The sequence below is a fragment of the Epinephelus moara genome, chromosome 24 (genome assembly GCF_006386435.1).
Source record: "Epinephelus moara isolate mb chromosome 24, YSFRI_EMoa_1.0, whole genome shotgun sequence".
Lineage (NCBI taxonomy): Eukaryota > Metazoa > Chordata > Actinopteri > Perciformes > Serranidae > Epinephelus > Epinephelus moara.
The window spans coordinates 14,054,390-14,081,278 of NC_065529.1; the positions used below are offsets into that span (position 1 = coordinate 14,054,390).

At 41.9% G+C, this 26,889-nt stretch overlaps 1 protein-coding gene across 1 annotated transcript in view; it reads left to right on the top strand.

The window, feature by feature from the left end:
- cdk18 (cyclin dependent kinase 18) overlaps nt 1-26,889 on the top strand; it is a 63,303-nt gene that overhangs the window by 18,287 nt on the left and 18,127 nt on the right. The window contains exons 2-5 of the mRNA XM_050038424.1: nt 13,976-14,111; nt 21,891-22,027; nt 24,557-24,688; nt 26,227-26,283. Coding sequence (XP_049894381.1) covers nt 13,994-14,111; nt 21,891-22,027; nt 24,557-24,688; nt 26,227-26,283 — 444 coding nt within the window. The 5' untranslated portion in view covers nt 13,976-13,993. The remainder of the gene's footprint in view (nt 1-13,975; nt 14,112-21,890; nt 22,028-24,556; nt 24,689-26,226; nt 26,284-26,889) is intronic.

Sequence of the window (26,889 nt, forward strand, 5' to 3'; positions counted from 1 at the left end):
GCTTATACTGATTTCTTTTAGTAACCATGCCAATTAAGTTTACAGGGCATGTAAACAGTTTGGTGGGACTGTGCTTTCATTTATTACAAAACAATAAGTAATAATTTTGCAAGCGTACCGTTGCTGTGGCACCGCCAACAACGACTGTGATTGGTTGAAAGAAATAAAAAAAAGCCGGGCCGTTTTTTTCTCCAATCTTAAAGTGAGGGTCGGCCCAGCCAGACCTTTCTTTTCTTGAGAAAGGTCTGGTGAGCGAGACTAATTACAGAGAGGCCGAGGATGACATTAGTGTCGGTTGTGCTGCAGGTATGCACTGCCCTAACTGGTCAAATACTGATGCTTTGTCAGTGATTTCAGTGTCAGACAGAAGCAAAAAGGCACCTTTCATGCCAGTATGATACGCCACAGGGTGGCGTCAGTGTGTAATACCACCTGGACGATGTCAGTTTGAAATGTCGCAGGTAAAAGCGTAATGAATGTTGACCCAAACCATATTGTTTTTTTCTAAACCTAACCACATGTTTGTTGCACAAAAAAATAAAGGTGAAAATGAGGTGTTTTAACACAGTTATAAGTTTATTTTGAAAAAGACTGTAGGCCTATGCATCGACTGATATTACAGACACTGGCTTATGAATGGCCCACTGTCGACTGACTATTTTGGAGGGTTGTAGTCTCAAATTTAGGAAAAAAGAAATAAAAGTTACATCCCAACAACATTTATGAAACCACAAACATAAAAGATATTAACCCTCATGATGATCCATGAGAAGATGATAACAGCTGAGAAAGACGAGCAGAGACCAGAGGAACAGCAATTTTAAAAAAAGAGGAGAGTGTGCGCTATATTAGCATAAAGTGCATTCAGGCGCAAACTGGCCAGAAGTTCAAAAATTTGTGAGGTCATGTGAGGTCTGGTCTTTCTTCAACCCCAGCCTCGACATTATAAATCCTGTGTTATCACCCTGTTTTATAAACCACATGTATCCTTCTGCTAACTTCGCCAAGTCCATCACTGGCTCTCCTCATCAGCTCGATCTGGGCCGAATGCATTTACAATGAGTGTCAGTATATGGGTGGACTACAGTTGTAACGTCTACTGATTTGACCTCTAAGATGTGAGTGACGGCCGGCTGGACTGCAGTTATTTTTAGAACGTGCCCTGCAGGCGATTCATTGGTTCCCTGCAGGCGACCAAGCACTCACAGACACCATGAGCAACATTTAAAAAATAAAAAAGGGAATTGTTAAACACATACTCAGTGTACATAAAGTGTGATGTGTGTGAATATGCAGTGTGAGCATAGCGTGCTCCTGTGAGTAAGGTCTGCACGTTGTAATTTAGTTCTGTGTTTGAACACAGTTTTTCAATTGAAGTCACAATAGGCGTCAGGTGATCATTACATCGATTTCTTTTTCCTGTTAATGAGTTTCCTGCTAACATGTTGTGTCACTTCAAATTTGGTTTGTCAAGTTTGAGCCACTTGACAGCAAATTCCCAGGTTGCTTTTTTGTTGCCAGTCCATCCCTAAGTGCACTTTTGAGATTGTGTGTGTGTGTGTGTGTGTGTGTGTGTTCTGTGTGTGGTCAGACAGTGTCCCTCAACCCAAGACCAACTTCCCTCCTTTCACAGAGTAGTTCTGAGAATGATGCCAAATACTCCTAATTGTCTGCAAGCATCCCGACCGTAAAAGCGCACCCTCCTCCAAACAGAGGAGTCTGTTGTCTACAGGATAAATTAATCACACTGCCAGTTTTACACACACACGCTGTCTATTGCAATCAGTTTCCTCACTCACGACCCTACCAATTAAGTTGTTCAAGAGGGCAAAGTGAATAAAGACAGGCTCCCAATCAGAGCGAGGGCTGCTGCATTTCTCTGTATCCCATTTAGAAAAGAAGAACTTTAGATCCTGTTTCAAACACTAGAGCAGAGCGACAGATGAGAGAAGAGAAAGCAAGTTAGGAAACAGTCAGTGTAAAAAGAGAATGTAGTCTCTCTCCTGGGTGACACACTGCAAACAGCTGACATGTTGCATGTGGTTTACAGGTCTGAGTACAGTTGGGCTAATCTATTAAAAAGAAAGAATAGGTTTGGAAGACTCTGTGTGGATTACATTCTTGGCCATGACTTGAGTCTGAACTGTAAACAGGAAGGACTGTCTGCACACTGTAAGTCGCTACATTTGAGTAATTTTTCAGTCATGACTGACAAATATTTGGGAATGAAGTTATTTTAGATATGCAAGTAGGCCCTGTGTTTTCACTGCACTCATGCAAGGCTGCAAGGAAAGCTTTATTGCTTATTCTCCCATATTAATGCAGCTGTCTTTTAGCGAAACCAAGTGTATAAGTGCATGAAAAATTGCTGCTTTTTTTTTTTAAGCATTTAGTCTCAGTGTTTGGTACTAAACTCTCAGCGGGGTGTAGTGCTGCAGGAGCACACCGGAACGACGCTCTGCCACCTTTTTTCTCCAAGTGAGGAAATAGAATATTCACAGTTTAAATTATCCAGTTGAAATCCGTGGACTTTTTTTTATAAAAGCGCTTGAAGATCCAATCATCACTCAAGCATATGTTGTTGACATTTAAGGTGTGTTTGATGATTCACAACATCATGTCTTTATCTCAGTCTGTTACCAGCCAACTGTTTACTAGCAAAGATGAAAAAGCAGCAAAATATCCTTTTATTTTATGGTTATAGCTGACTTATGTTTGTATATTTGCCACTGTAGGAACAGTGGTTACATAAGCTTTAAACTGAGCCATCCATGTGTTTGTCATAGATGCGCTCCATCACTTAAACAAATAGCACTACACCCCTATGTTTCAGTGGTGCTTTTATAAAGATCCCTTGTTAACCACAGTGAGTCCTGTGGTTGACTGTATTTGTCATTGGATTATTTGTTAATGAAGTTAAAGTATAAATTGGCGGTGATCTTTTCTCTGTGTAAATCCAAAATACATTTCAGGGTCCAAAAATCTCAAGTGCTGTCTGATGGCAGACTCCTCTCATCATCAGGTCACACAATTGATTTAATTTGCTGCTCAGGTCTCACCCCCTCCAACTGTACTGCTGACAAACTTAACATTACGGACCATTTCCTCCTCTCTTTTAACGTCACCCTCCAGCTCTCTATCTCCAAACCTCTCTGTATCATCTCATACCGCAATATTAAGAACATTAACATGGACTCCCTCTCCTCCTGCATCACCACCCTGACTCCGGACCCCACTTCCACCCCCGATGATCTCGTCACACAGTACAATAATGGACTCTCCAACATACTCAACACACTTGCTCCTGTCAAATCCCGCTCTGTCTCCTTTACCCGGTCTGCCCCCTGGTTCACCCCACATCTCCGTTCCATGAAATCCCAAAATCGACAGCTTGAAAGACTCTTCAGGAAAACCGGTCTCAATATCCACAAAGACATCTACTTAGCTCAGTTAACTCTCTATAAGGACTCCATTTCTCATGCCAAATCTCAATACTACTCTGGACTCATCTGCTCAAATGCTGGAAACACCAAGACTCTCTTCTCCGTTTATAACAGAATCATTCAACCCCCGGACTCCCTACCCCCCCACATGTACTCCTCAGACACCTGTGAGTCCCTCCTCCGGTTTTTCAATGACAAAATCAATAAAATTCACCAGCACTTGGGCTCCACTTCCTCACCACTCCCCTCCTCTGAACTCCTCCCTCCTTATCAACCATTCTCCACCTTCGAACTCCCTCATCCCTCAGTTATCTCTGACCTCATCAGAAAGTCCAAACCTTCATCCTGCCAGCTAGACCCCCTCCCCACTTCTCTGGTCAAATCCTGCCTCCCCTCTCTGCTCCCCTTCATCTCAGCCATTATCCACTCCTCACTGTCCACTGGAACTGTTCCCACCCCTTTCAAAACAGCAGCCGTCAGTCCCATCCTGAAAAAACCTGGTTCAGACCCCAACGATTTCAAAAACCTCCGCCCCATTTCTCACCTCCCCTTCATTTCCAAAACTCTTGAAAAAACTGTTGCCTCTCAACTCCACTCCCATCTCACCCATAACAGCCTCTATGAACAGTTCCAGTCCGGCTTCCATCCCCTCCATAGTACAGAAACAGCCCTCATCAAGATCACCAACGACCTCCTCATGGCAGCTGACTCCGGTTTAATCTCCATTCTCATCCTCCTCGATCTGAGTGCGGCCTTTGACACTATTTCTCACCCAGTCCTCCTCCATAGACTCTCCTCCATAGGTATCACCCACACCCCCCTTCACTGGTTTCACTCTTACCTCACTGGCTGCACTCAGTTCATCCAACTGAAATCCTTCACTTCACAGCCCTCCCCGTCACTTCAGGTGTGCCCCAGGGTTCCGTCCTGGGGCCCCTCCTCTTCATTATCTATCTCCTCCCACTTGGCAATATTTTCCGTAAATTTGGTATTCACTTTCACTGCTTCGCGGATGACACCCAGCTCTATTTTTCCAGTAAACCCAACACCTCTCTTCCACCCTCCTCCCTCACCCACTGCCTCTCAGAAATTAAATCCTGGTTCACCTCCAACTTCCTCAAACTCAATCCTGATAAAACAGAACTCCTCCTGGTCGGTACCAAATCCACTTTATCCAAAACTGACAGTTTCTCCCTCACTATTGACAGTTCCACAGTGTCCCCCTCCCCTCAAGTTAAGAGTCTGGGTGTCATGCTCGATAGCTCACTGTCTTTCCACTCACACATCAATAACATCACCCGGTCTGCATATTTCCACCTACGAAACATTAACCGTCTCCGCCCCTCCCTCACCCCTCACACCACGGCTATCCTGGTCCACAGCCTCGTCACCTCCCGTATTGATTATTGTAACTCACTCCTCCTTGGTGCCCCTCACAAATCCCTCCATAAGCTTCAACTGGTCCAAAACTCTGCAGCCCGCATTATTACCAGAACCCCCTCCTTTCACCACATCACCCCTGTCCTCCAGCAGCTTCACTGGCTTCCAGTCAAATTCAGAATCCATTACAAAATCCTTCTGTATACTTTCAAGGCCATTCACAACCTCGCCCCCCCCTACCTGTCTGATCTCCTCCACATCGCCACCCCCTCTCGCTCCCTCAGGTCGTCCTCCTCCCTCCACCTCTCTGTGCCCCCCGCCCGGCTCAGCACCATGGGGAGCAGAGCTTTCAGTCGCTCTGCTCCCAAACTCTGGAACTCTCTCCCCCCGGACCTCAGAAACATGGACTCTCTACCCCATTTCAAATCACAACTCAAAACCCATCTGTTCCAAATTGCATATTCCCTTTAATTGCCCACATCCATTTTTACTTTGTGTCACTCTTGTCTGTTGTTTTTATTTATTTTAATTGTGATTTTAATTGTGTTTTTAATGCTCTGTAAGTGTCCTTGAGTGTTGAGAAAGGCGCTTTTAAATAAAATGTATTATTATTATTATTATTATTATTATTATCAGGTGTTTAATGTCAGTGTCCAGTGTTTTGAAACCAGACAACCTAAGGCATCCATTGGTACCAACCATGTCGACATAGCTTGTGGTGAAGGGGGCTGAATAATGGTCCAAACTTAGGGTAAATTTTGGTGTGTGAATAACTGTCATGACCTTTTTGAAAGAGTTCCCTTGAACCCTCACCTCAAGATATTCTAATGAAAATGGGTTCTTCGAGTAGCCACGAGTCTCCCCTAAACTTGAGTACACTTGTTTCCAGTAAATGTTGTGGTCCTCACAATCAGTGTACTCCTTCCAATTAAAGCTGTATATTTGTCTTTGTAAAGAAAAGGACAACCAGCCTCTCTAAGGAACAATGAATCCCTACCACATTAAAACAAGATTGTTGTGGAACTCCAGATGTTTACTGTATCCATATTAGTCTATGCATATCAGATAATTAGCAACATTAACTGTTAAATAGGATAAAGTATATCAATGTGATTTCTTAGCTCTGCACATTGACAGAGCTTTCATGGTATGGCCATTTACACATCTACAGGTGTCTATGAAATTATAAACTCAGGGTGCTTTCACACCTGAACTTGTTTGGTTCAACCGAACTCAGGTCCATTTGTGTGGTTAGTGCAGTTCGTTCTAGCTGGTGTGAAAGCTGTCAGTTGAACCCTGGTGCGGACCAAACAACCGAACCTTTATCGCTCAAAAAGGTAAGTCTCGGCCAGCTTCCAAATGGACTCTGGTGTGGTTTGTTTGTTGTGTGAAAGAAAACAAACCAACCACAGAATTTTATGATAGCAGATATGTGATTTTAGCATGATTTCAGAGCCACACTGATTATAAATTCTCTGCTGATAAGAAATCTGTCCATGATCTCATAATTGATCCTGATAAAGGTCTCGTACATCCCATAACCTACAGTATTTATGCCAATGCATACAGTACTGTACCAGTCGTAAGTTTGGACACACTTTCCCATTTACTTGCATGAAAAAGTGTGTCCAAACTTTTGACTGGTTACAGCACATGTAACCATGGTAACACATATGCACGTCAGTGAGGGTATTTTCCCTGATTTAAAAGCTATTGAAGCTGCCATCATTGTATCTGACTTTGTGTACTTTGTCTGTTCATTTAGTCCATAAAAACATGTGTGACAGTGATCCCACAGTGTTAAGACCTGAGTCATTACTGTGCAAGATGCCTTTTCATCCTTTCTCTATTTTAGTCATCATTCATAACATGCAACTGATTTACAGTCTAATGATAGCCTATAATGCTTACAGTCAGTTATTTCTCTATGAACTCTTTGTGAAACCAAACATAAATATAAACACTTAAGAACCATTAAAGTGCTGCTGCATAAATGACTGTCAGTCGCCATGATTTCTCCACGTGGGTCCTGATGATGCAAGATAACAAACACCAAAACTGTCCAATTACCGAGTCAGAACTTTGTTTGTCAGCGTTAATAGGAAGAGGCCCAGAACTGAAATGCAACAATGTGTCATTTTTTCCCTCTGGTGTGACCAAATGAACCGAACTACAGGTGCAAAAGCACCCTCAGATTCAATAACTCCTAAAAGCACAGCACCAGTGAAAAGATGCTGGAACAGAGGAGTAAAGGTCACTTTTCATCCTCATCATAACAAACACAGTCCTCCTCCAACAGATCACAACAAACCAAAATAGTAAAAGGACCCAGCACTGTTACTCAGCTTGCGGCACAAAGAGGTCTTTGTATTGTTGTTTTTCAATGCAGAAGCCAATTTGCTTGAGTGGATTACATGTCTGTTTTAGACCGGTGTCAAATGCAGTGTACTATTGTTCATTTCAGCTCTTAAATGTGTGCTGGAAGTACCCCCTTCCTACAGTATAGCGATATCCAGCTGAGACACTAGGAAGTCTGCCTTCATAAAGGCCGCCTAACGAATTCTCAAAGGGAAAAACATCAGCCACAAACACAACAGCACTTTAGCCAGCCTAGTAGTATTGATTTCTCTCTGCACAGTAAGCCTCTTTCCTCCTCCATTCTCAATGTGTAATTCTGCTTTATCTGATTGCTTTTTAGGCTACCAGTTCCCTAAACTTATAGGCTTCACTGATATTGTATATTTTGTCTGACACAGTTAACTGAGGTCAGGTTTTTATATTCACTCTGGCTTTTATCACATAGTATCATTACCAGAATATCCGCAGTGAGCTGAAAGAAAACTGCATGCTGCAGTAAATTATTGCTGTTAAGATAGCTTTATATTCGATATAAATGTTAGCGGTACCTTTATTGTCGTGATGGATGAAATTGGTCATTACTGGGCCATGATTGTGTGTTATTAACAGCACTAAAAGGTTGCCATACACTTTTAGCAGTGTTGTGTAGCAGCTGCTTTTTTTCTACCAAAAGTATGTTTCCCTGCCACTGAGGAATCACATGAGCTGAATTTGATTGATCTCTAAAGGCTTCTCCTTTTCAGAATTAGAAATCCTCCTTTTCTCTGTACTGATCTGGGGATTATTTGCTTCCACCATCGCCTTTTGAGCTGCCTCCTCCGCTCGCTGTTCAATTTATGGTTGCCACCCACACTTTTCTGACTGTGAGGATGCCTTTGGTATTTTCCCTGAACTCCCGGGCCTTTGTGCATATGTAACACCTTTATATATGTAGATTTCACCTCTAGAAATAAAAGTGCATAATTAATTTGGTTCTAAGTCACTATTATTTAACCTTTTCAATTAAACCACCTGTAGTAAAATCTAAAAGGGTTTTGTAACAAAACCTTTCATTGATTAAAGGTGTCCCATGTGGTTATTACAGTCAGTGTTACTCACCAAAACACACTGTGTGTATCCTTGACGTTGAGTGTTTTTCCTTTCTCATAAGACATTTCAAAGCCAGTTTCTGAGTATTCTAAATCCAGCATTGTTCAGTAAAATACTGTAGTGTGAAACCATTGGCAGGATGGTGTACTGCGTCAGCCGCTTACATGCATATGCATCCTGTGCGTGAGATAAACAAAATGGGGACCCACTCAGAGAAAAACAGCTCCTTAGGACTACTGGAGATTCAGCATCCCACAGGGAACCTGTAAAGCTCTTTGGTTGTAAAATGACACAGAATCATTCAACCAGAGCTGACCGGCTGTGCTGAGGAGACCGCAAATCAAATTGCTGTCTTACTTAGTTTCAGAGCCATTAAAAAAATAACTTTGAAAACTTTTCCCTTTGCTTTTTTAATCCAGACTCTGTTTGACTCCCTCCTTTCATCCAGCTCATGCTATTCATTCACTTCTTTTCTGTTAAAAAAATGTTTTTTCCAAATGAAGGGTTACAAATTCATTGATGTGCTTGCAGCCACAATGTCACAATGTATTATTAGCTTAAACTGAAACTGTCTCAGTTCACTAGAAATAGATTTTGACAGAGTAGTGTTGTCTCAAATTAAATACGGCTGATGCGTAACAGAAATGATGATCACAAGATTTAAAAGACTTTTTTCTTGTGCTTGGCAAATTTCAGTCAGGTTGTTTGCGGTCTGTGTTTGCTGTATCTGCTTGTGTGCTCACTGGACTTCCTCTGTAGGCCTATTTATTAAATTATTGTATTAACAATTAACAAGTCGTCATGGCACGTTTCTATGTCTATGAATGTCCTGTACTGGCTGGCTCTGTCACCAGGGGCCTCATTTATAAAGCTTGCTTACGCACAAAACGGGGCTTGAAAGTGGCGTACGCCACTTACCACGCAAAGGTTGTGATTTTTAAAAATAAACTTGGCGGGAGAATGTGCGCACCTGTAAGCAAACTCTGAGTCATGCGTGCGCTAAGCAAACTCTGAGTCATGCGTGCGCACATTTTGGAAGACACTGGGAAGTGGCGATGCAGACGGCAAGGTGGAGAAGTGGAGTCAGATTTTTATTGATGTCTCACACAAATTTAATGTCACGCTATATCCACCTTAGATCCACGTTATCAATGAAATTAAATCTAGCAGCCTTATTTTGCGCTTGGAGTGAGTGATAATTGTTTCATAAAAACGTTGTAAAATCCAACTCAAAGCCTGAATTGAAATTCTTTCTAAATACGTATTTAATCCACACTGCCTCTAGCGTCTCATTGTCCACTCTGTGAGCGCAGGAGGCGGAGAGGACGGCGCGACTGCATGGAATATATTTATTTATTTAGCTAAATATTTCCAGTGCAAGATGGCACTGGCACATACTCCTTTTTGCCTCCACCTTTAATAAATGTGATTCTTTATGTCGCACATCAATGTCAAACATCCTCAAATTTAAAAGCAACACATTAACTACATGTTGGTAAAGGAGCAGAAATATTTGGTCTACCTTTAGATCAGACCACTTTTTTTTGTTCTGTCACTGTCGTGTAGTCCCACAGACACAGCTGACAGCATCAGCAGTATTGATGTGTTGCCACTTTTTTTCGCTTTCTTTTATTAGTGATCCCGCTGCTGTGGCCACCAAATAAAATCTTTCTTCAGTCCTCCACCTCCCGTTAAAGGGTCTCTAGCTCAGTCTCGGAGAAATTACGTTTTTTGGTTCATTTCTCACCCGTCGCCTTGACTCACACAACACTCGCATGCCAGCTTATTTATATGCAGATCGCATTCATGAGGTGATTTGCATGACCATTTATGGTTGAACTAGGGCGTGTAGAGGGCGGAATATGAGGCGGATCTGGGTGCGCACAACTCCAGGAGGTCTGTGATTTATAAAGAGAACATTGCGTGCAAGTGTGCGTGCGCACGGTTTTATAAATCAGATTATTTTTTTGGCGCACGCCATTTTCAGCTTTTGGGCGCACGTCAACTTTTAGTATGAATCCTAAGCACTCTTTTATAAATGAGGACCCAGATGATCTACCAAGTTTATGACAGTATATGATAATCTAACACTAAAATCTTCACTTGCAATTTAACATGCTTAAACACCAAACCACACTATGCCCACAGATCATTTTGCCTGCGCCAGAACACATGTAACGTCAGTGCCTGATCAAGAAATGTGCCACTATTAGCTAAATAGCAAGCTAGCGTTAGCGTTTGTGTAATTTTTTTTGTAATACCAAATTATTACAGAATTAACCCAATAAACAGACTGATGTCTTATCTCCAAATATATAATATTAGTACATAGCTTTATACCTGAGAACAGTATAGTGGCAGTAAAAAGTAGACATGTATTTGCACTATGCTACAGTGCTGTCCATGGTCATTGGCTGACATTTCACAAGTTTGAAATGGGTTTATGGTCTTGCTTTCTCTGTGACATAGGCAAAATGGCAACCATTGAGGGTGAGAAGTGTGTTATGTTCCACATTCAACTTTCTGATCATTCAAGCAGCAACCTCCAAGGCTGAAAATGAAGCCTATATGGAAGAGCCAAAAACTGCCAAAACAGCTCCACCCTCTCATCCAAATATGGTCAATTCTGGCACCGAAAACCAAGATGGCCATGGCTGAATTCCCAAACTCGATGCTTCAGAACAGCAGTCCAGTAGATGACATCACTTCCAGTATTTGTATAGTCTATGAATGTGCTTTATTTTGCTATACTTCTCAGTGTGAATGCACTTATGCACTCAAAATAGCAAGCACAAGGACAGAAATATCTGATTTGCAGGACTTATTTAAGCCTACAGTTAGCCACTCTACCTCCAGGCTAACTCTGAACTAAGAGCCTTGCTTCCATGGTAACAGCAAGTGACACCTGCTGACCAGGGGCACCAAATGACAAAAAAAGAGGAAGATATGTCTCATGATTTGTGGCTTGGTAATAGGGTTGTGAAGCAAGCAATAAGAGGGGAGAGACCTTGGAAATATAGAGCAGTGAGGACACTGTCAGTCATCTCTGTTTGCCTAAGGAAACTGTCTGTGGGAATATCGACTGTCATCGCCTGCTGAATTTTCCCAGTAAATTATCCTTGTTACTGGTGAACTCTTCAGTGACTGAAATTGGTTTTTCAAAATGGGGGAGAATTCCAGAAATCTTTCATATACATGCTGAGGTGCTGCACTTACTGCTACCTTGTCTTATTCTTACTTTAGGTTGCATGTTGTCACTGTCCTCAGGATTCTCTACAGCACTGCAATTTATTGTCTTTTTCTCCTCATGTCATTGAGCTGCAGCATTGTCCTTAGTCATCTGAGTGGTGAGCTAGAGTTGACTGTGTAACAACTGCTGGTAAAAGGCGCAGCAGGGGACATTCACAAATCAAGCAGCTCATTTCACCGTCATTAAGTTCCAGTCATGGATATATTCTGAGCCAGTTAGCCTGAGACGTGTCTTTGGACTGCTGCTTTGCTTTAGTAATGTTACTGTCTGAGGATCCTGAGAATTACCTTTGTTAACACTGACACTGCCATTTGCACCTGTCCTTTCGAGTCCTGCAGTGGCCATCAGGCTTGCATGCCTTTGACTTCATGCCATTGACACATATCTGTATATGCTAGCGAGAGATGCTGCAACAGCAGAGGGGGCACGTAGCCTTGCAGAGAGAGGGAGAGACGCACCAGGCGTGTTGCATGAATGTATAAAGAGAACAGCATTGGAGGCGGGGCCCCATTCATTCATACAAAAGTTTCTCAGTGGCGTTTAAAGCCAAAAAAGTTCGACTTTCCAGATATAAAATGACCTGGATCTTCTGAATCATTTGGCCCATAGAGCAAGCGCACTAGAGACTTCCACTGGCTAAGTGGCTAACTTCAGGTTTAGCGATCTGCTAACTTGAATGGAGACAAAAAAAGTTCAATTGTGCGTCTCTTCTAGACTTTCAAAATGTTCTTTGACCAAATGGATCAAACCTTGATAGTAAAACAAGTCATTCCCTGGAGGTTGTGGCCCTCACAAAAATGTATCCACTAATTTACAGACATGTCTTTCCCAAATTAAGTCTATGGGAAAAAGTCCTCTGGGGCCCAATGGTATCACAAGACTGGCCTAGATGGTGTAGTTACATGATTTGGCCACTATGTCAAATTGGCTATGTTAAGTTTGGCACGCTTCCTGAGGGCCAGTTGTGTTGTCCAGGGCAGAAGTCGATCTATCTGATGAAGTGTTTTGTCCAGCCCTCCCATCATCTGCACTGGAGCAAATGTTACGCTACATCGCTATAGATGTGTGTGGGAATGTACCACATTATAAGTGTTACAATTATGCGCAGTACTTGCAATCTCGTACTTAGAAGGCAACATTTATTATTTATCAAGGCAAACATTTTCAGCCAGAGTGAAGGGAGCTGACTGGGTTGACATGCCAAAAATTTTAGTTTAAAAAAAGCCCTAATTTACACAGAATTCATTGCAAATCAGTCCTCCTTAAAAGAACTAGACAGCTTTGTACCACAGACAAATTAAGACATCTATCTGAAGTGTGATTATAAGTTAGATAACAGGGAGGTTTCCTTTGTGGGAAATTGAACATTTTCTCACCATTGCATTTGTGATTCATCCAGTGTCAGGAAACAATAATAACCGTCAGTGTATTAAACCATGAGCTGTATTTTAAAATCCCATTACTTGACAATGCTGTATTATGTTTCCAGTTGTATTATGGAGTGGGTTGGAAGGTTACTGTCACTAGTGGCAGCTACTGGGTATCGTTAGGATGGATTATCATTGCAGATCTGGAGGCTGCACATAGACACTTGGCAGTATTTTGATTTCATTTGTTTCCACCCATGTATTTGTGCATACTGTATGTGTATGACATGTTCCTGATAGGGCTCAGGCAGCCATCTGACTTGCACTGTGCAGGTATCACCGCAGAAAGGGTCATCTGATATGAATACACTGGGATTGCTCAGACATAGTAATATCCTGATGGGTTATTGAGGCCTAAAAATAACAGTAGCGAATGTGCAGTCTTGCTGTAATTGAACCAACCACAGACATCTCTTCGGGCTTTCACAATAATGAGCAGAAGCACACACACATATGCACAAATTTGTGTCGGTAACAGAATCATGGAGGCCCCGTGAAACCCGCCTCTGTATCAGACAGACCAGAGAAAAAGAGAACAAAAAGATGAGTTGGAAAAAGAGTGCAGTAGAATGATAACTGGCTGGCTGTTGTTATGTAACCTACTGGGGGGAGAGAGCATATTGATCAGCTGCTTTCCTGCTGTTTTCTGCCTCATTATCAGAAACACAAGACTGTCTTTGGTGAAGCTGCAAATAAAGGTCCATCACAGAGGCACAACATGGTCTGCAGCTCGTGTCATGTAGGCAGTGAACCGGGGAGTGTTTACACTTTCTTTAATTTGTGGTGTATGCTCTGTACATGAGGAAAAGTTCAGAAGTATTTTTCTGAATGCTTTGCATACAGGATATATATATATATATATATGTATACATATATATATATACCAAATATTGCACCTTTCATATTGTTATTTGAGAAAAGCATCAAAGACTGTTTTGATGCATATGCTGCATGAATTGATGGATTGGAGAATTAATAGTACACCTTTTGATGAATGTCACTCTTTTTGTGTCTCTGTCTTCTCCCAGAGTCTGTTCCTCAGCAACATGCACAAGATGAAGAACTTTAAGAGGCGTTTTTCTCTTTCTGTTCCTCGCACTGAGACCATTGAGGAGAATGAGTTCACCGAGCAGATAAACCAGCTCAACATACAGCACACTCAGGGTAAGAACCTGCATGTCACTAACTTAAGTGTCATTCAGCCATGGGGGACCTCTTGGTAACCTTAATGATATACTGTGTGGGTCCCAAATTTAAAGAAATTCCTCCAAATTGTTGTTAAAGTTTTTGACAATAAACTGTGTTGGGTTGTTAGTACAATGGTTAAGGTCTAGTTAAAGTTTAAATTAAAACTTGGGCTGTTGCTTGAACTATAGATTGTTCTCACTCATTTTTGTATGCATGCCGTCACCACAGACACAAAGACTATAGAAATGGAGAGTGAGAGCTTTTTATCTCTCTACATTTGCACTTTTTAGACAGAAGACTCTTTTTCTATTGGGATTTACTGGAAATGACAAACAATATAGCCAGCAGTAAGTAGGTTGTTCTTAGCACTGGTCATTTACAGCTCTTTGGCGATCTTTGTTCAGTCTGTTGCCACCTCATTTAGGTTTTTGTAGTTAAATGAGGAGATGTTGCGTAAATTCTTTATCAACTGTGGAGCTTTAAAAACTGGCAACAGGAATAAATAGAAACAGGGCAACAAAAGTTCAGCTCAAACCAGCAGTGCTGTGTCGCATGCAGCCAGTTAGAACATTCCAGTAGAAAACATTGTAATCAAACTGATGCTCGCTCATATTGCATTCGGTGAGGACACGGTGTTAGAACCAGTGAAACAGAACAAAGAAAGTCATCCCTTTAAGTATTTTTAAAGACAGTAATTGTATTCAGAATTTAAACTTCAATTAAAACTGTAACTGTGACAGAATATAGTTATTTATTTTCTGAGTGAAGCAAAATCCGTCCTCGGGCAGATTTTTGCTGCCAAATTAGTAAAAAAAAAAGATAGGGACTCTGGCAGGATAGAGAAAACAGTTCATTTACACTTATGACCCAGATTATTATGACACAAAGCTGGTTGAAATTCAACAGAGTATCCCTTTAAGCCCACAGAATGTCTCTCCTGTTACAGTTTGCAGGTATTTTGGTTGTGTAGGATGCCATATAGAAATGTTTTTGTAACTCCATTTCAATGAAAGGGACTTCAGTGTTTGACAGGTTGGCCACAGTGGCTAAGAAAACAATTTTGTAACCAATAAACCGTTGGTTAATTAAGCATGTTCAAAGTCCTGAACCCTGAGCTCCTCTACTTCCTTGTGTCTTTTGGTCCCTGTGTGAATGAACAGCTCATGTCTAATAATAGAGCACAACTGCAATCTCATTCTGGTTTTTAATGCCAAATACAAAAGCCTCCCTTCCTTCTGTGACTGTAGCGGACCCTCGCAGATTAACTGGGGTTTTTCCGGCAACGACTGGTACCACCACCGAAGCTTAGTCACAGAGGATCAGCAGGCTTCAAAGGGAAATGAGGGTTATGGTGGGATAAGTGGTGGTAGATAATGCAAAGGAACTGAGTGCACTCAGAATTAGGTTCTTTGAGTGTCTCTGCTTTATGATGCAAAGTTTGACTGTGAAGATAGTACAATGAGATGGAATAACATGAATGAATTGCATTAATACATATGCACCATTAGATTGCAGAGCTACTAGGATGTTTAACCGCTTCATCTTGCATGATGTCATTACTGTGCATTGTTCTTTAATTGCTTTAAGCTGGAAAATAACGATTAGATTTTATGCCAAGACCGGTGCACAAGCATTAAAGTAAGCACTATGTACTGTGGTTTCATCAGACCTGTTTGTTTATCACATCAACTAATCATAATCAGGCAATTAAAGCCGCTGCCTCTTGTGTGAACATAGAGTTCTGTAAAGTGAGGCTGTTATTCGGCTGCCTGGCAGAGAGAAGCAGCTGGATATGTAGTTTAACCCCCCAGAGTACATCTGTCTGCATCACTGTCTGCTCCTGAAGGTCAGGAAAGAGGTAACCAGACAGAGACAGACAGACAGACAGACAGAGAGAGAGAGAGAAAGGGGGGAAGAGGACAAAGACATGGAGGTAAACAACTGAGTGAAGAGACAGAAAGGAGACACAAAGAAAGACAGAGCATTTGACCTAAATCCAGCTGATGTTTACACTCACCTTTTCCCTGTTCATTTCTCTTTTCTGTCTTGCACTCTTCTGTCCCATGTGAGGGATTATATCATGTTGCTTACATCATACTGCTGTTTAAATGGAAAACATCCTCTGACATTTTTGCAAGGATATAATGATCTGAACACAACATGTGGTCCATGCATGTTTTGTCAGTAGATCCAGTGAATATTGAGGCTAATGTTTGGTAAAGGCATTATTTGGAGCACGTATACACCATTAACATTGACTTTTGGTTTCACATGGGACATGAACTGCAGTCTCCAGGGTGACATCCACCTCCCCTCCCTCCCATGCTATACAGACTTTCTTGCTCCTTATACTATGTCGGTTGCTCTCAGCATTAGGTGTTTGCTATGGATAAGTCTACAGTGGAGTTAATTGTAACCCGATGCGTCTCATCAAGATTGAAGTGTGCCTTTAGTGTCAATATCAAACGCCAAGGGGCGAGACAAAGAATTGCTGTTTGACAACCTGGGAATGAGAACAGGCTGTCATTTGACATTTTTGGAAATATGCTAATTGGCTTGATTGCAGAGAGTTGGCAATCATCTTTACATTTTTGTTTGTGTGAGGCTTAAACAAACCAGATACAACGTGTTAGTTAGCGAGCTTTAGAGAGGCAGGTAGGCTGATTTTTGAGCCAGGCTACCTGTTTCCCCTGCTTTTACAGAAAATTGTTCACAACTGTGCAAACAAATCTTATTAAATATGCAGCTCATGCTCGAGTGACTTTAACTTCACTCATCAGATTACTGGATTCTCTCATATCATCTCTCACATTTAAAAACACGAGCAGCTGGAAGACGCTGACAAACAAAGAAAGTCAATCAGTCTCAGATCAATGAGCCTGATGAACTAATGAGCATTCCCTTAGGCACACAGAGATACACACATAAGATACAGCGACACATGAACACAAAAATAAGCTGCTCTAGCTTCAAAGTGTATATGTGTAGGTGTGTGTGTCTATGTATCAGTCAGTGTTAGAGGTAGCCAGGACTTCCTGCCTGACTAACTGCTAATATTTCACATTAGGCTCAATCCCCTTGTTTGCTTTCCATATATTAGTCCATTAAGCTGTTTTACTGAGCTCCAATATGAACATGAGAGTAATCACATATGCCACGGTGACACATCAGCGCTCTGATGAGAGATTTTTCTTCATCACAGTTGATACCAAAAATTCTCTGCAGAGAAGAAACAAATCCTGATTAAAGGGATAACAAATCAGTTATTAAAGTCTGTTGATTTGAATCGCTAACACGTGACAGTGGGTTGGTTGAGTCTTCAATTGAATCGATTTAATTTATGTTTTATTTAAAAAGATACAATGTAGATTAATCGACATTCAAACAAATGCACCTGTTTGCTGAAAGGCTAGTTTTAATTGGCAGTTCCTTTGCCTGATATTTTATGAATTAATTCAATATGTATGCTGCAATAGTTAAAAACGTGGTAAAAAGACATACACACAATACAGTTAAACATATACAAGCTAAGCATATACAATATAGTTAAACAACATAAGCAGATAAAATAGCCAAATGATACAATTAAATTAAATAAAAGTAGCACCAGTGTTGACTTTGTTGGTTTTCATTAAGCCATTTTAAATTATAGAACCCTCTGGCACACAGTGGCAGAAAAAATAACCTTTATTACCAAGCAGGTGAGATTCTCTTATCTTGGTTATGTTGACTGGCTGTTGGCCAAAACACACTGCCATTTGATTTTACAGGAAAAACACCATTAGCTACTGTTCCCATAAACCTACCTGTTGACCACATGACAGTTTTAGCTTTGTCTCAGTTAAAGCTACTCTACAGAGTTTTCTTATGAATCAGATTTTTTTTTTTGTCTTTGTCAGATGTGAGCAACGTAGCAAGATATAAGCAGTATACTATGCACCTTGTAAAGCTGTTATGGTCAAAGTGTTAGCAAACAGATGACTACATCCAGCAGACACACATCAAAATTAGCTTTTATGTGAAGTCCTGTTTCTGGTCAATCCAATCCAAAGTCCAATCATCGTTTTTAGCTCTGTTTTTGTCTCCACCAACTCCTGAAAAATCTCTTTAGCAGCTAAATACTCCACTTCATTCACTAGCTTGTCACTAACTTTTAAATAACTTTGGTGATCCCTTATGTTTTATTAAAGTCTCCTTATTGTATCTAATACTTTGGTTTACAAATAATTTCCCATCACCCTCAGCTGTTCTATGTGTTAAATGCTAATTAGCAAATGTTAGCATGCTATCACACCAAACTGCAGTGGTGATCATAGTAAACATTACACCAGCTAAACTAACCTGTCCTTATTCTCAAGTTGTCAGATGCTGACGCTTTGTCATGGCGTTCAGCGTCTGATAGCGACACACAGGGCACCCTCCAGTGTCGGGAACTGCCCATTGGTTCGACAGCCCATTGGTTCGACATCCCATTGTTCCGACCATATTAAACTCATTGTTCCGAAGTCCGTTCCGAAAACATCATGATGCCCTGTGGTTAAGGTCTGGTTAGGTTTAGGCACAAAAACCACTTGGTTAGGGTCAGGAAAAGATCATGGTGTGGGTTAAAATGAAAAAGAAAGTGACAAACACATAAGCCGTGAGCCTGCTCCGCCTCAAGCCGGTCGCGGCGCACCATATGCCCGCCGCGAGCCGTTCAGCACCGCGGACAGTCGGACTAATAGGATGTCAAACCAATGACATGGACCCCCAGTGTCTCTATGTGACGCACAGCTGAAACACATTGTAACATGGGTTAATGTTGTGAAAGGGTCTCGGTTAGATTTAGGCAACAAAACTACTTGATAAGGTGTAGAAAAAAGATTATGTTTTGGGTTAAGATACGTTTGTTACGTAACGATAACATAACACAATGTAAATGTGCTGCTGCTTTTACTGCGCTCTTTATACTGAGTCAGTTGGTCACAGTGTCAAGTATGGCTGTGGATGGGTTTACACTGGATAAGCTGAAAGCCCTGCACATCTCATAAATATGCTAGAGTGCCTTTGGCGCCTTTACCAACCGCCAAGGGTAGTGACAAAGCGTGGGTATTTGACAACTAGGGGATGGGCTCGCTAAACATGAGCATGTTAGTATTGTTGTTGTGAACCTGTTAGCATGCCAGTGTTAGCATTTAGCCAAAAACTCCAGTACAGGCAAAGCGACACAGACTCCTAGTCTTGTTAAGTACTCTCAGGATTTTTCATCAAGGTTTGTAACATGAGTTTTATAGTGTTTGGAAAATGTCTGTCCTTGATGAAGGCTCATTAATGGCATTGACCAGCTTGTCGGTTCAAACAGACTGGGTGTTAATTCTGCCAATATTTGTGAAGGTTATTTCCCAACACAATTCCACAGTTATTTCTGAGTCCTCTCTACCTCTGTTTCCCGCTCCCTGTAACCACAGCTCCAGATGGATACGCTACAAAAACATCATGCCGCATACGATATTGGATTGCTTTTTATTCCTAATAAGATGTCTAACAGGCATTCATCCATATCTCAGCAATCAGACACTGTGTGTGTGTAAGCTCATATCAGTGTCGCATTCACTGACCCTAATTAGCGTCTGGAGATCAAAGGAGCGCTGTAGCTGTGATATTCAAATGACTAGCAAACAGGTTGTCATCTCATCCTCCCAGCCCATTTAGACTGTCAGTCAATCTCATGCCAAGTGGCCTGTTAGAAGCCTCTCTGTAGCGCTGTTACAAACACCTTGTTAAACTCATCAAAGCATTTTAAAATCTGACAGCCACCTTGGCCTCTATTTGTCTGCCTCCTTTATCTTTTTTTGTCATTGCTTGTTATAGGTTATGTATTGTACATGTATGTGTGTGGAGGTCATGCAGTTAATATTCATGTTCGTGTATATAAATAAAAGTGTGCGTTATGGGGGTGAGGCTTTACGGAGATACAGTATATGAGATTTACCCCTTAACACTGAGACCCGCTTCCCTTGTTAGCCATCATCCCCATGGAAACAAGGAGTTAAAGAGCTTTGTGCTTCACCCCAGCAGGGAACAGTTGTAACACAGACATATGCACACCTGAAAGCTGCCGATAAAATGGGGACACATGTCCACTTAACACCCCACACTTGCCGTACTGGTGAGGCGGCCAACACTCAGTATTGAAACTGGAGATCAAACTGCAGCTGAATCCTCACAGCAGGTAGCATTCAAAAGACGCCGACCAGGCATCAAACACACATCACAGTCAGTGTTGTATTATGAGGATCAAAGTCCATTCTTCCCATTACAGTGGCTGGATAGCTGTCACACTGAAATGCTGGTGTGCTCACAGAGTATAATAGTGTGTTATGTTTGCTTCAGCTGGCTTAACAATAATCTCCTCTATAGTCTTGATGAGCCTCGTCTCTGAAAACAAGAAGCTCAAAGTCCATTCCAACAATCAGCAATCTCAAACAGCACTTCGTAGACAAAAAAGCATGCAGCCAAAACTGACCCGTCACAGTTCTTGCAGTCTCCAGGTGGCTCTACTGTAGACATGTACTGTAATTGTCTCTTATAAAAGGGGCATGTCAACTACAGAGGCTACCCCATAAGGGGTTGGTTTGGATCTTTTGAAGTGGGGTTGCATTTGGTACTTATCCATAGTCAGTGTATTACATACACTAGATGTCAGTCAGGCAATGCCGGTTCGGAGAAGCAGGCAGAGTACCACCACAGAAGCTAAGCAATGTACTGTTGTGGATGAGCCCCTTATCTCTAAAATTATGTTTATATACAACTAATTTGAAACAGCAAATACGTTTATAAGGGAGATGTAATGTCAAGAGAATTTCCTATTGACATAAAGAGTAATGTAATGTATTTCAGCAAAATGTTCAATGATTCAAATTCCGGCTGTTTTCTGCCAAAATAGGCAATCTAGCAATACAGTATCCACTCGTAGTGACCACGGCATTATTTTTTAATATTTCACCAAAAGTACTATCTTTCCTAGCCTTGAACAAAGTGCTTTTCTTGCCTAAACCTAAGACATGACTCTGGACACAAACGTAAAGTTCTGGTGCCAAGGTCCTGCGCTTTTATGCCCGCCATTCTCCCCAACAACCTCTTTCAAATGCCTGTACGACACATTAACCTAGTTAATGTGTTTCGTTACCTGAAAGAAACTTTGTCTCTGAACATAATCCAGGCAGAAATTACTCAACCAAAAGAAAATGATTAAGGAGGCAGTTTAGTAACATGCAAACAGAATTTCCAGGAGACAGGGTTGTGTGGACAGATGCAGCAAAACATATTTTAGCCATCAAAGAAAAGTTCCACCTAAAAAAAAGATCTGTATCAGTTTAGGTGTATGCTATATTTAGAATATTTCCATGGCTTTACCTTGCCGTCAGACAGCCCTTTCGAGCATCTAACTGAAACCGTCATTTCGCTCTCTTCAAAGCCACATGCTATTGACAAACAACACAATTTTACCTTGCAGACCACGGGAGCCGCTGTTCTACCACTGCCAAGCCATTGTGTGACTTAGGTGAATCTGAACTAACCCTTTAAAACACCAAAGTCACACAATAACACAAGCTAACTAACTGACTGAGGCAGCAGTAGACCAGCAGCTCCTGTGTTCTGCAGGGAAAATTTACTGTTTATTTTAGCTGTTCTGGAACACACACAGTTGGGTTTACCTTTGTCACCCATCTGTACATGTGCAAATGTTAAGTGATAATGTTTCTGCTCTGTCAGGCCTGACTCCAGACAGGCTGGGCCCTCCATCTCATGATGCCAGTCCTTCAAGCCCTGAGCCAACAACACCGGGAGCTCAGTCTCCTTCCCACCTCCACTTCCACAGCAAGGCCCAGCACAGACGTTTCTCCATGGAGGTAAGTAGCAGAGGCTCAAGGAGCAACTGTAGGAGGACACAGGTTAATATCACAGATGAACAGGTTAACAGCTGAAGTGTTCCCCTTGGTTTTCGGTCATGCTGGAGTTACATGCTGACAAGTTTTTCTTCCACAGTAATTTGTGTGTTGCCAATTAAGCACTAATTAGAAACTGTCATGGTTCAACTGCACATTTAAAGCATTAAAAGAAAGTTTAACATAGATCTCAGCGGTGGCCTGTGTAGTTTGTTCTTCTGTTTAAACTCTTCCCCAGGAGTCATTTCTTCATTTCCACCTCTGCCAGCTCAATGAGATGAGTAACCTCCAAGGCTTTTGTTCTCTTGCCAAAGCACCAGACTTTTTATTGGAAATGTGAGAGAGTTCACAGTTCCACCTTTTCAGAAAAAGTCCCTGTGGAGTGAATGTGATTCACTTCGAGTCTGTCTCATGCTCCACACAACTCGTAGCAGACAGTCAAGTGAAGCTATGCCAGAGGGAAGTGAGTGCTCAGGAAGGACGTGGTACTGTGATGACAGAAATAATGTTGCAACAGTGAGAGGTCTGGGAGCTAGACTATCTGGATGGCTTTATTCAGCAGGCATAGAATATGTACAGTATGTACCTCTTTCTATTAAAGAGTTTACAAGTTGTAACTACAGCTGTATGATTAATTTATGCGTTACAAATCAGTAATCCATTAATAAGGACAATTTTATGCTTGCCAGGATGTGAAAAATCTCTTAAGCTGGTGTATATAACTTTGTCTTTTCAGCTAGAGCTTTTGCTAATTCATCAGGACGACCTTTCCAATGGACAGTTCAACCATTTATCTTCTGGAAAAGAGCCACAGAGCATTAAGACCAAAATGGGTTTATTAACTCATTAACATTTACAAGCCCAGACTTGACTTATTAGGCAAATGGAAGAGCCCTTCATTAATTAACGACTCCTTAACATTTAAAGGCCCTGCACATCCATGGTACACCCACACAGGTGATTTCACTTTTGACTGACTAGCCTTGTTTCCAGACTGTGGTGTGAACAGATTGTCACATGTCAATAGCCTAAGTGTCAGACTGAAGCTCCCAGAACCTTCAGTCTGACATCGCCTCCATTGAAGGCGATTTACAAGGGCGAGGGAATTTCATTTTTCCCTAACCAATCAGTAGAGATCAACGACTCACCCAGAATCTGACGTCATTAGTATCCATGCCTCGGGGGTGCCGAAAACAAGTGAGTATTGCCCATTTAAAATGTCTCCGTCGTCGTGCACGCCCAGCTGCATCGCCGTTAAATCCAGTTTAGCAGCTTCCTTAATTTGGTCCTCCATTAATGCGAGTAGTGGCGAAATACCTCGATAGCATCGTTAATGTGGTCTGTAGGATCTGTAGCGGTCGCCATTGTTGCTATCCTCACCAGTTACCCACCGGCGCACAGCTTGACATCAGCGTGGCGCTGATTGGCTAATCGCTAGACCCGCCCCCACCCCCGGCGTTCATTGGTCCTTCCATCGTTTGGACGAGATAAATCGCAAATTCATTGCAGTATGCCAGACCAGAGATGCAAGCCTACTCAGTTGAGTGGGCGGGGTCTATGGTCTGGAACCAGGCTAAGATGTCAACACAGTCTTACTACCAACTTGTCAAATACCAACGCTCGGTCAGTGCCCCTACAGGTCAAGGTATGATGCTTGAGGAACCTCTACTGCATCAGTTTTGGATGCTCAGGGACAGCGTGTCAACAGTGGTCTTTCGGGTGAAAGTCCAGGGCTTGTTTGACCCATCCACCATCCTGCCTGCCTGCTCCATGAGGACTTTCTTAATATGCCAGTTGCTTGGAGCCCAAGCAACTGATCTTGCCACCTGGTGCATCTCATACCACCACTAAAGGGTGCCTCGGTGCATCGGTCTTAGATGCAGAGGACCACTGACCAAGCATCAGTTTTTGACAAGTTGAGACATAAAGGAGCATGTCTGATTATTTCTTCAAAGACCTTTTGTCTTCATTTTAATAATACAAAAACAGGTAATAATGCATTATTAAAGACTGCCCTTATTTTTGACTACAAAGAGAAATTACCTAAAGGGATTTTAGCTGGACTTTAACACAATGTCTGCACAGGCTGGGTAGTGAAAGCAGCTTGTTAGCAGAACAGTCTGTGTCTATGCAAGATGCCTCCAGGCACTGTGTTTAGTGTAGGTTATTCACATTTTGGCAGTGCTCAGAACCCATTACACAAACATTGTAGGTGCAGACATGAAATGAAAAAAAAAAAAAGACTTGTAAAGTAAAACACAAGCTGTTACTGCAAACAGCTGTATTGATTAAAATAGGAGCGTATGTGTTCCAACAGATGCCTGCATACACTGACATATGCAACAGAAACACCTTCTATGTAGACAAGATGTCAGTACCTGTATTTATGTGCATGTAGAGGGAAAGCTAGTTCTTGGCCATATGTCATGATTTGGTTGTCTAGAGATATATAGTCTGTAAAGGTGGCTAAACTCTACACCCACAATCCTGCAGGACGTCAGTAAGCGCATGTCTCTGCCCATGGACATCCGCCTGCCCCCAGAGTTTCTTAAGAAACTGCAGCTGGAGAGTGAAAACTCACCGCTCTGCAAACCTCTCAGTCGCATGTCTCGACGTGCTTCACTGGTTAGTGCTTTTTATTACTCCATACTTATCGATCTATCAAAAATATATTATAATATTCAAATAACCACTGTAAGACTGTTTGTTGATCTAATCGAACTAACCGTAAATCTAATTTTAGCAACCATATTGGCTCCTTGTTTATTTTAAAATCCGTGGTCTCTCTGAACCAGTGAATGTCTCAAAGCATATTTTCTCTCCACAAATTACTAGTCCTCTTATCTTGCTTTTCTGTTATTATTATTATTTTGGTCCTTCTGTATTATTAGGTAACACTTTATTTTAATAATCCACCTACAGGTTGGTTAAAGAGTATCTGTGACATTTTAACAGCTTATTAGTTGAGATTCAACAATTCAACTGTATCACTTTGTCAGTAGATCGAATCAAAGTTGTATCATGGCAGACTTTGTGATGTCAGCTGTATCATTGTGCATTCATCCATTTTCATCTTATTTGGGGCTGGATTACGGGGGCAGCAAGCTAAGCAAAGTACTCTAAATGTTCCTCTCCCCAGCGACACTTTCCACCTCCTCCTGGGGGATGCCAAGGCGTTCCCCGGCCAGATTAAGATATATAATCCCTGCAGCATTTTCTGGGTCTGCTCTGGGGCCTTCTACCATTTGGACATGCCTGGAACATCTCTAACAGGAGGCCCCCAGGAAGCATCCTAAACAGATGCCAGAACCACCTCGACTGGCCCCTTTCGACGCAAAGCAGCAGCAAGTTTACATCCGAGCTCCCTCTGGATGTCTGAGCTCCTCACCCTGTCTCTAAGGCTGAGCCCAGCCACCCTATGGAGGAAACTCATTTCAGCTGCTTGTATCAGCAATCTCATTCTTTCGGTCACTACCCAAAGCTTATACCATAGGTGAGGTAAAGGACGCTGCACATCACTGCAGACACCTTGCCAAACCACCGATCCATCTCACACTCCACTTTACCCTCACTCGGAAACAAGACCTGAGATACTTGAAATCCTTAGCTTGAGGCAGTAACTCTCTCAGACTTGAAGGTACTGACTCTCATCCCAACCATTTCGCACTCTGGCTGCAAACCGCAAACCGCCCTGGTGCATGCTGGAAGTCACAGTGTGATGAAGCCAACAGAACCACATCATCTGCAAAGAGCATTAATGCCATTCTGAGAATCTGAGAGTCAATTTAATATCATACTGTGATGGATCTTTTTATTGGATTTTGTACATGAATTATCACATCTACAGACAAAGCTTGTTGAATCTCAACTAATAAACTGTTGAAATTTTACAAATACTCATGTTACAAATATCTGCAGGCAGACTAATCAAATAAAGTGTCACCATAATTAGTCTCTTATTTTCTTTGCTATTTCCCATTCCAGTTCTCCATTAAGAGGTGTTTGTTTTTCATACCAAGTTGACAGAGTAAGAAAGGATTTGTACTTAATTAACTGCAGTGTTTGGAAATATGATCTTTTGACTGCTCCGTGGTTTAATCAGAGGAGAGAATCATAACAGTGAACACTGTGAGATCAGTCTGCCTTTTTCTTCTTGCCTCCAGTCTGATATAGGCTTTGGGAAATTGGAGACATATGTGAAGCTCGGCAAACTGGGTGAGGTAAGTCTCTACCAATTACTCACACATTCACCTTTGAACAGTCTTCAGAGGGTTGATGGAAACAGCTGACATGCAGCCCAGTGAGAGATGAGTGTACGACTGCTACACCCACTGCAGCAATAACTGGAAGCTAGATAGACGTTTATCAGACACGATGGACCATCTCTCTAGTGTATAATGTCGACCACGCTGACCACAAGTTGTCTGCGAATCTTAATTATAGTTATCAGGCATGTTGTGCCCCAAGCCCCAAGGGCCTCTCAAAGTGGGTACAACACATACAGGTTGGTTTATATGCCTGAACAAGAAAAACTGATTGGCTGGCACAGCCTGGCAAGTATTAAAACTGCAGTCCTACCATGTACTCAGATATATGGTACTCTGTAGTGTCACGTTTGGTTGAGGAGGACTGTACAGATTGCATGACACGGCCAGTGCACCTAAATCCCACACCATTTATCTGAGAACAGTTATTGCCTGAAGGAGTTAGGAATGATTAGTGGCGGAAGCTGTCTGCCTTAGTCTCAGTCACAAGGCTCAGCAGCAGATAACAGCAGTGATGGGGGATTGAATAGAGCGGCTCTTGTAGTCAATTAAAATAACTTG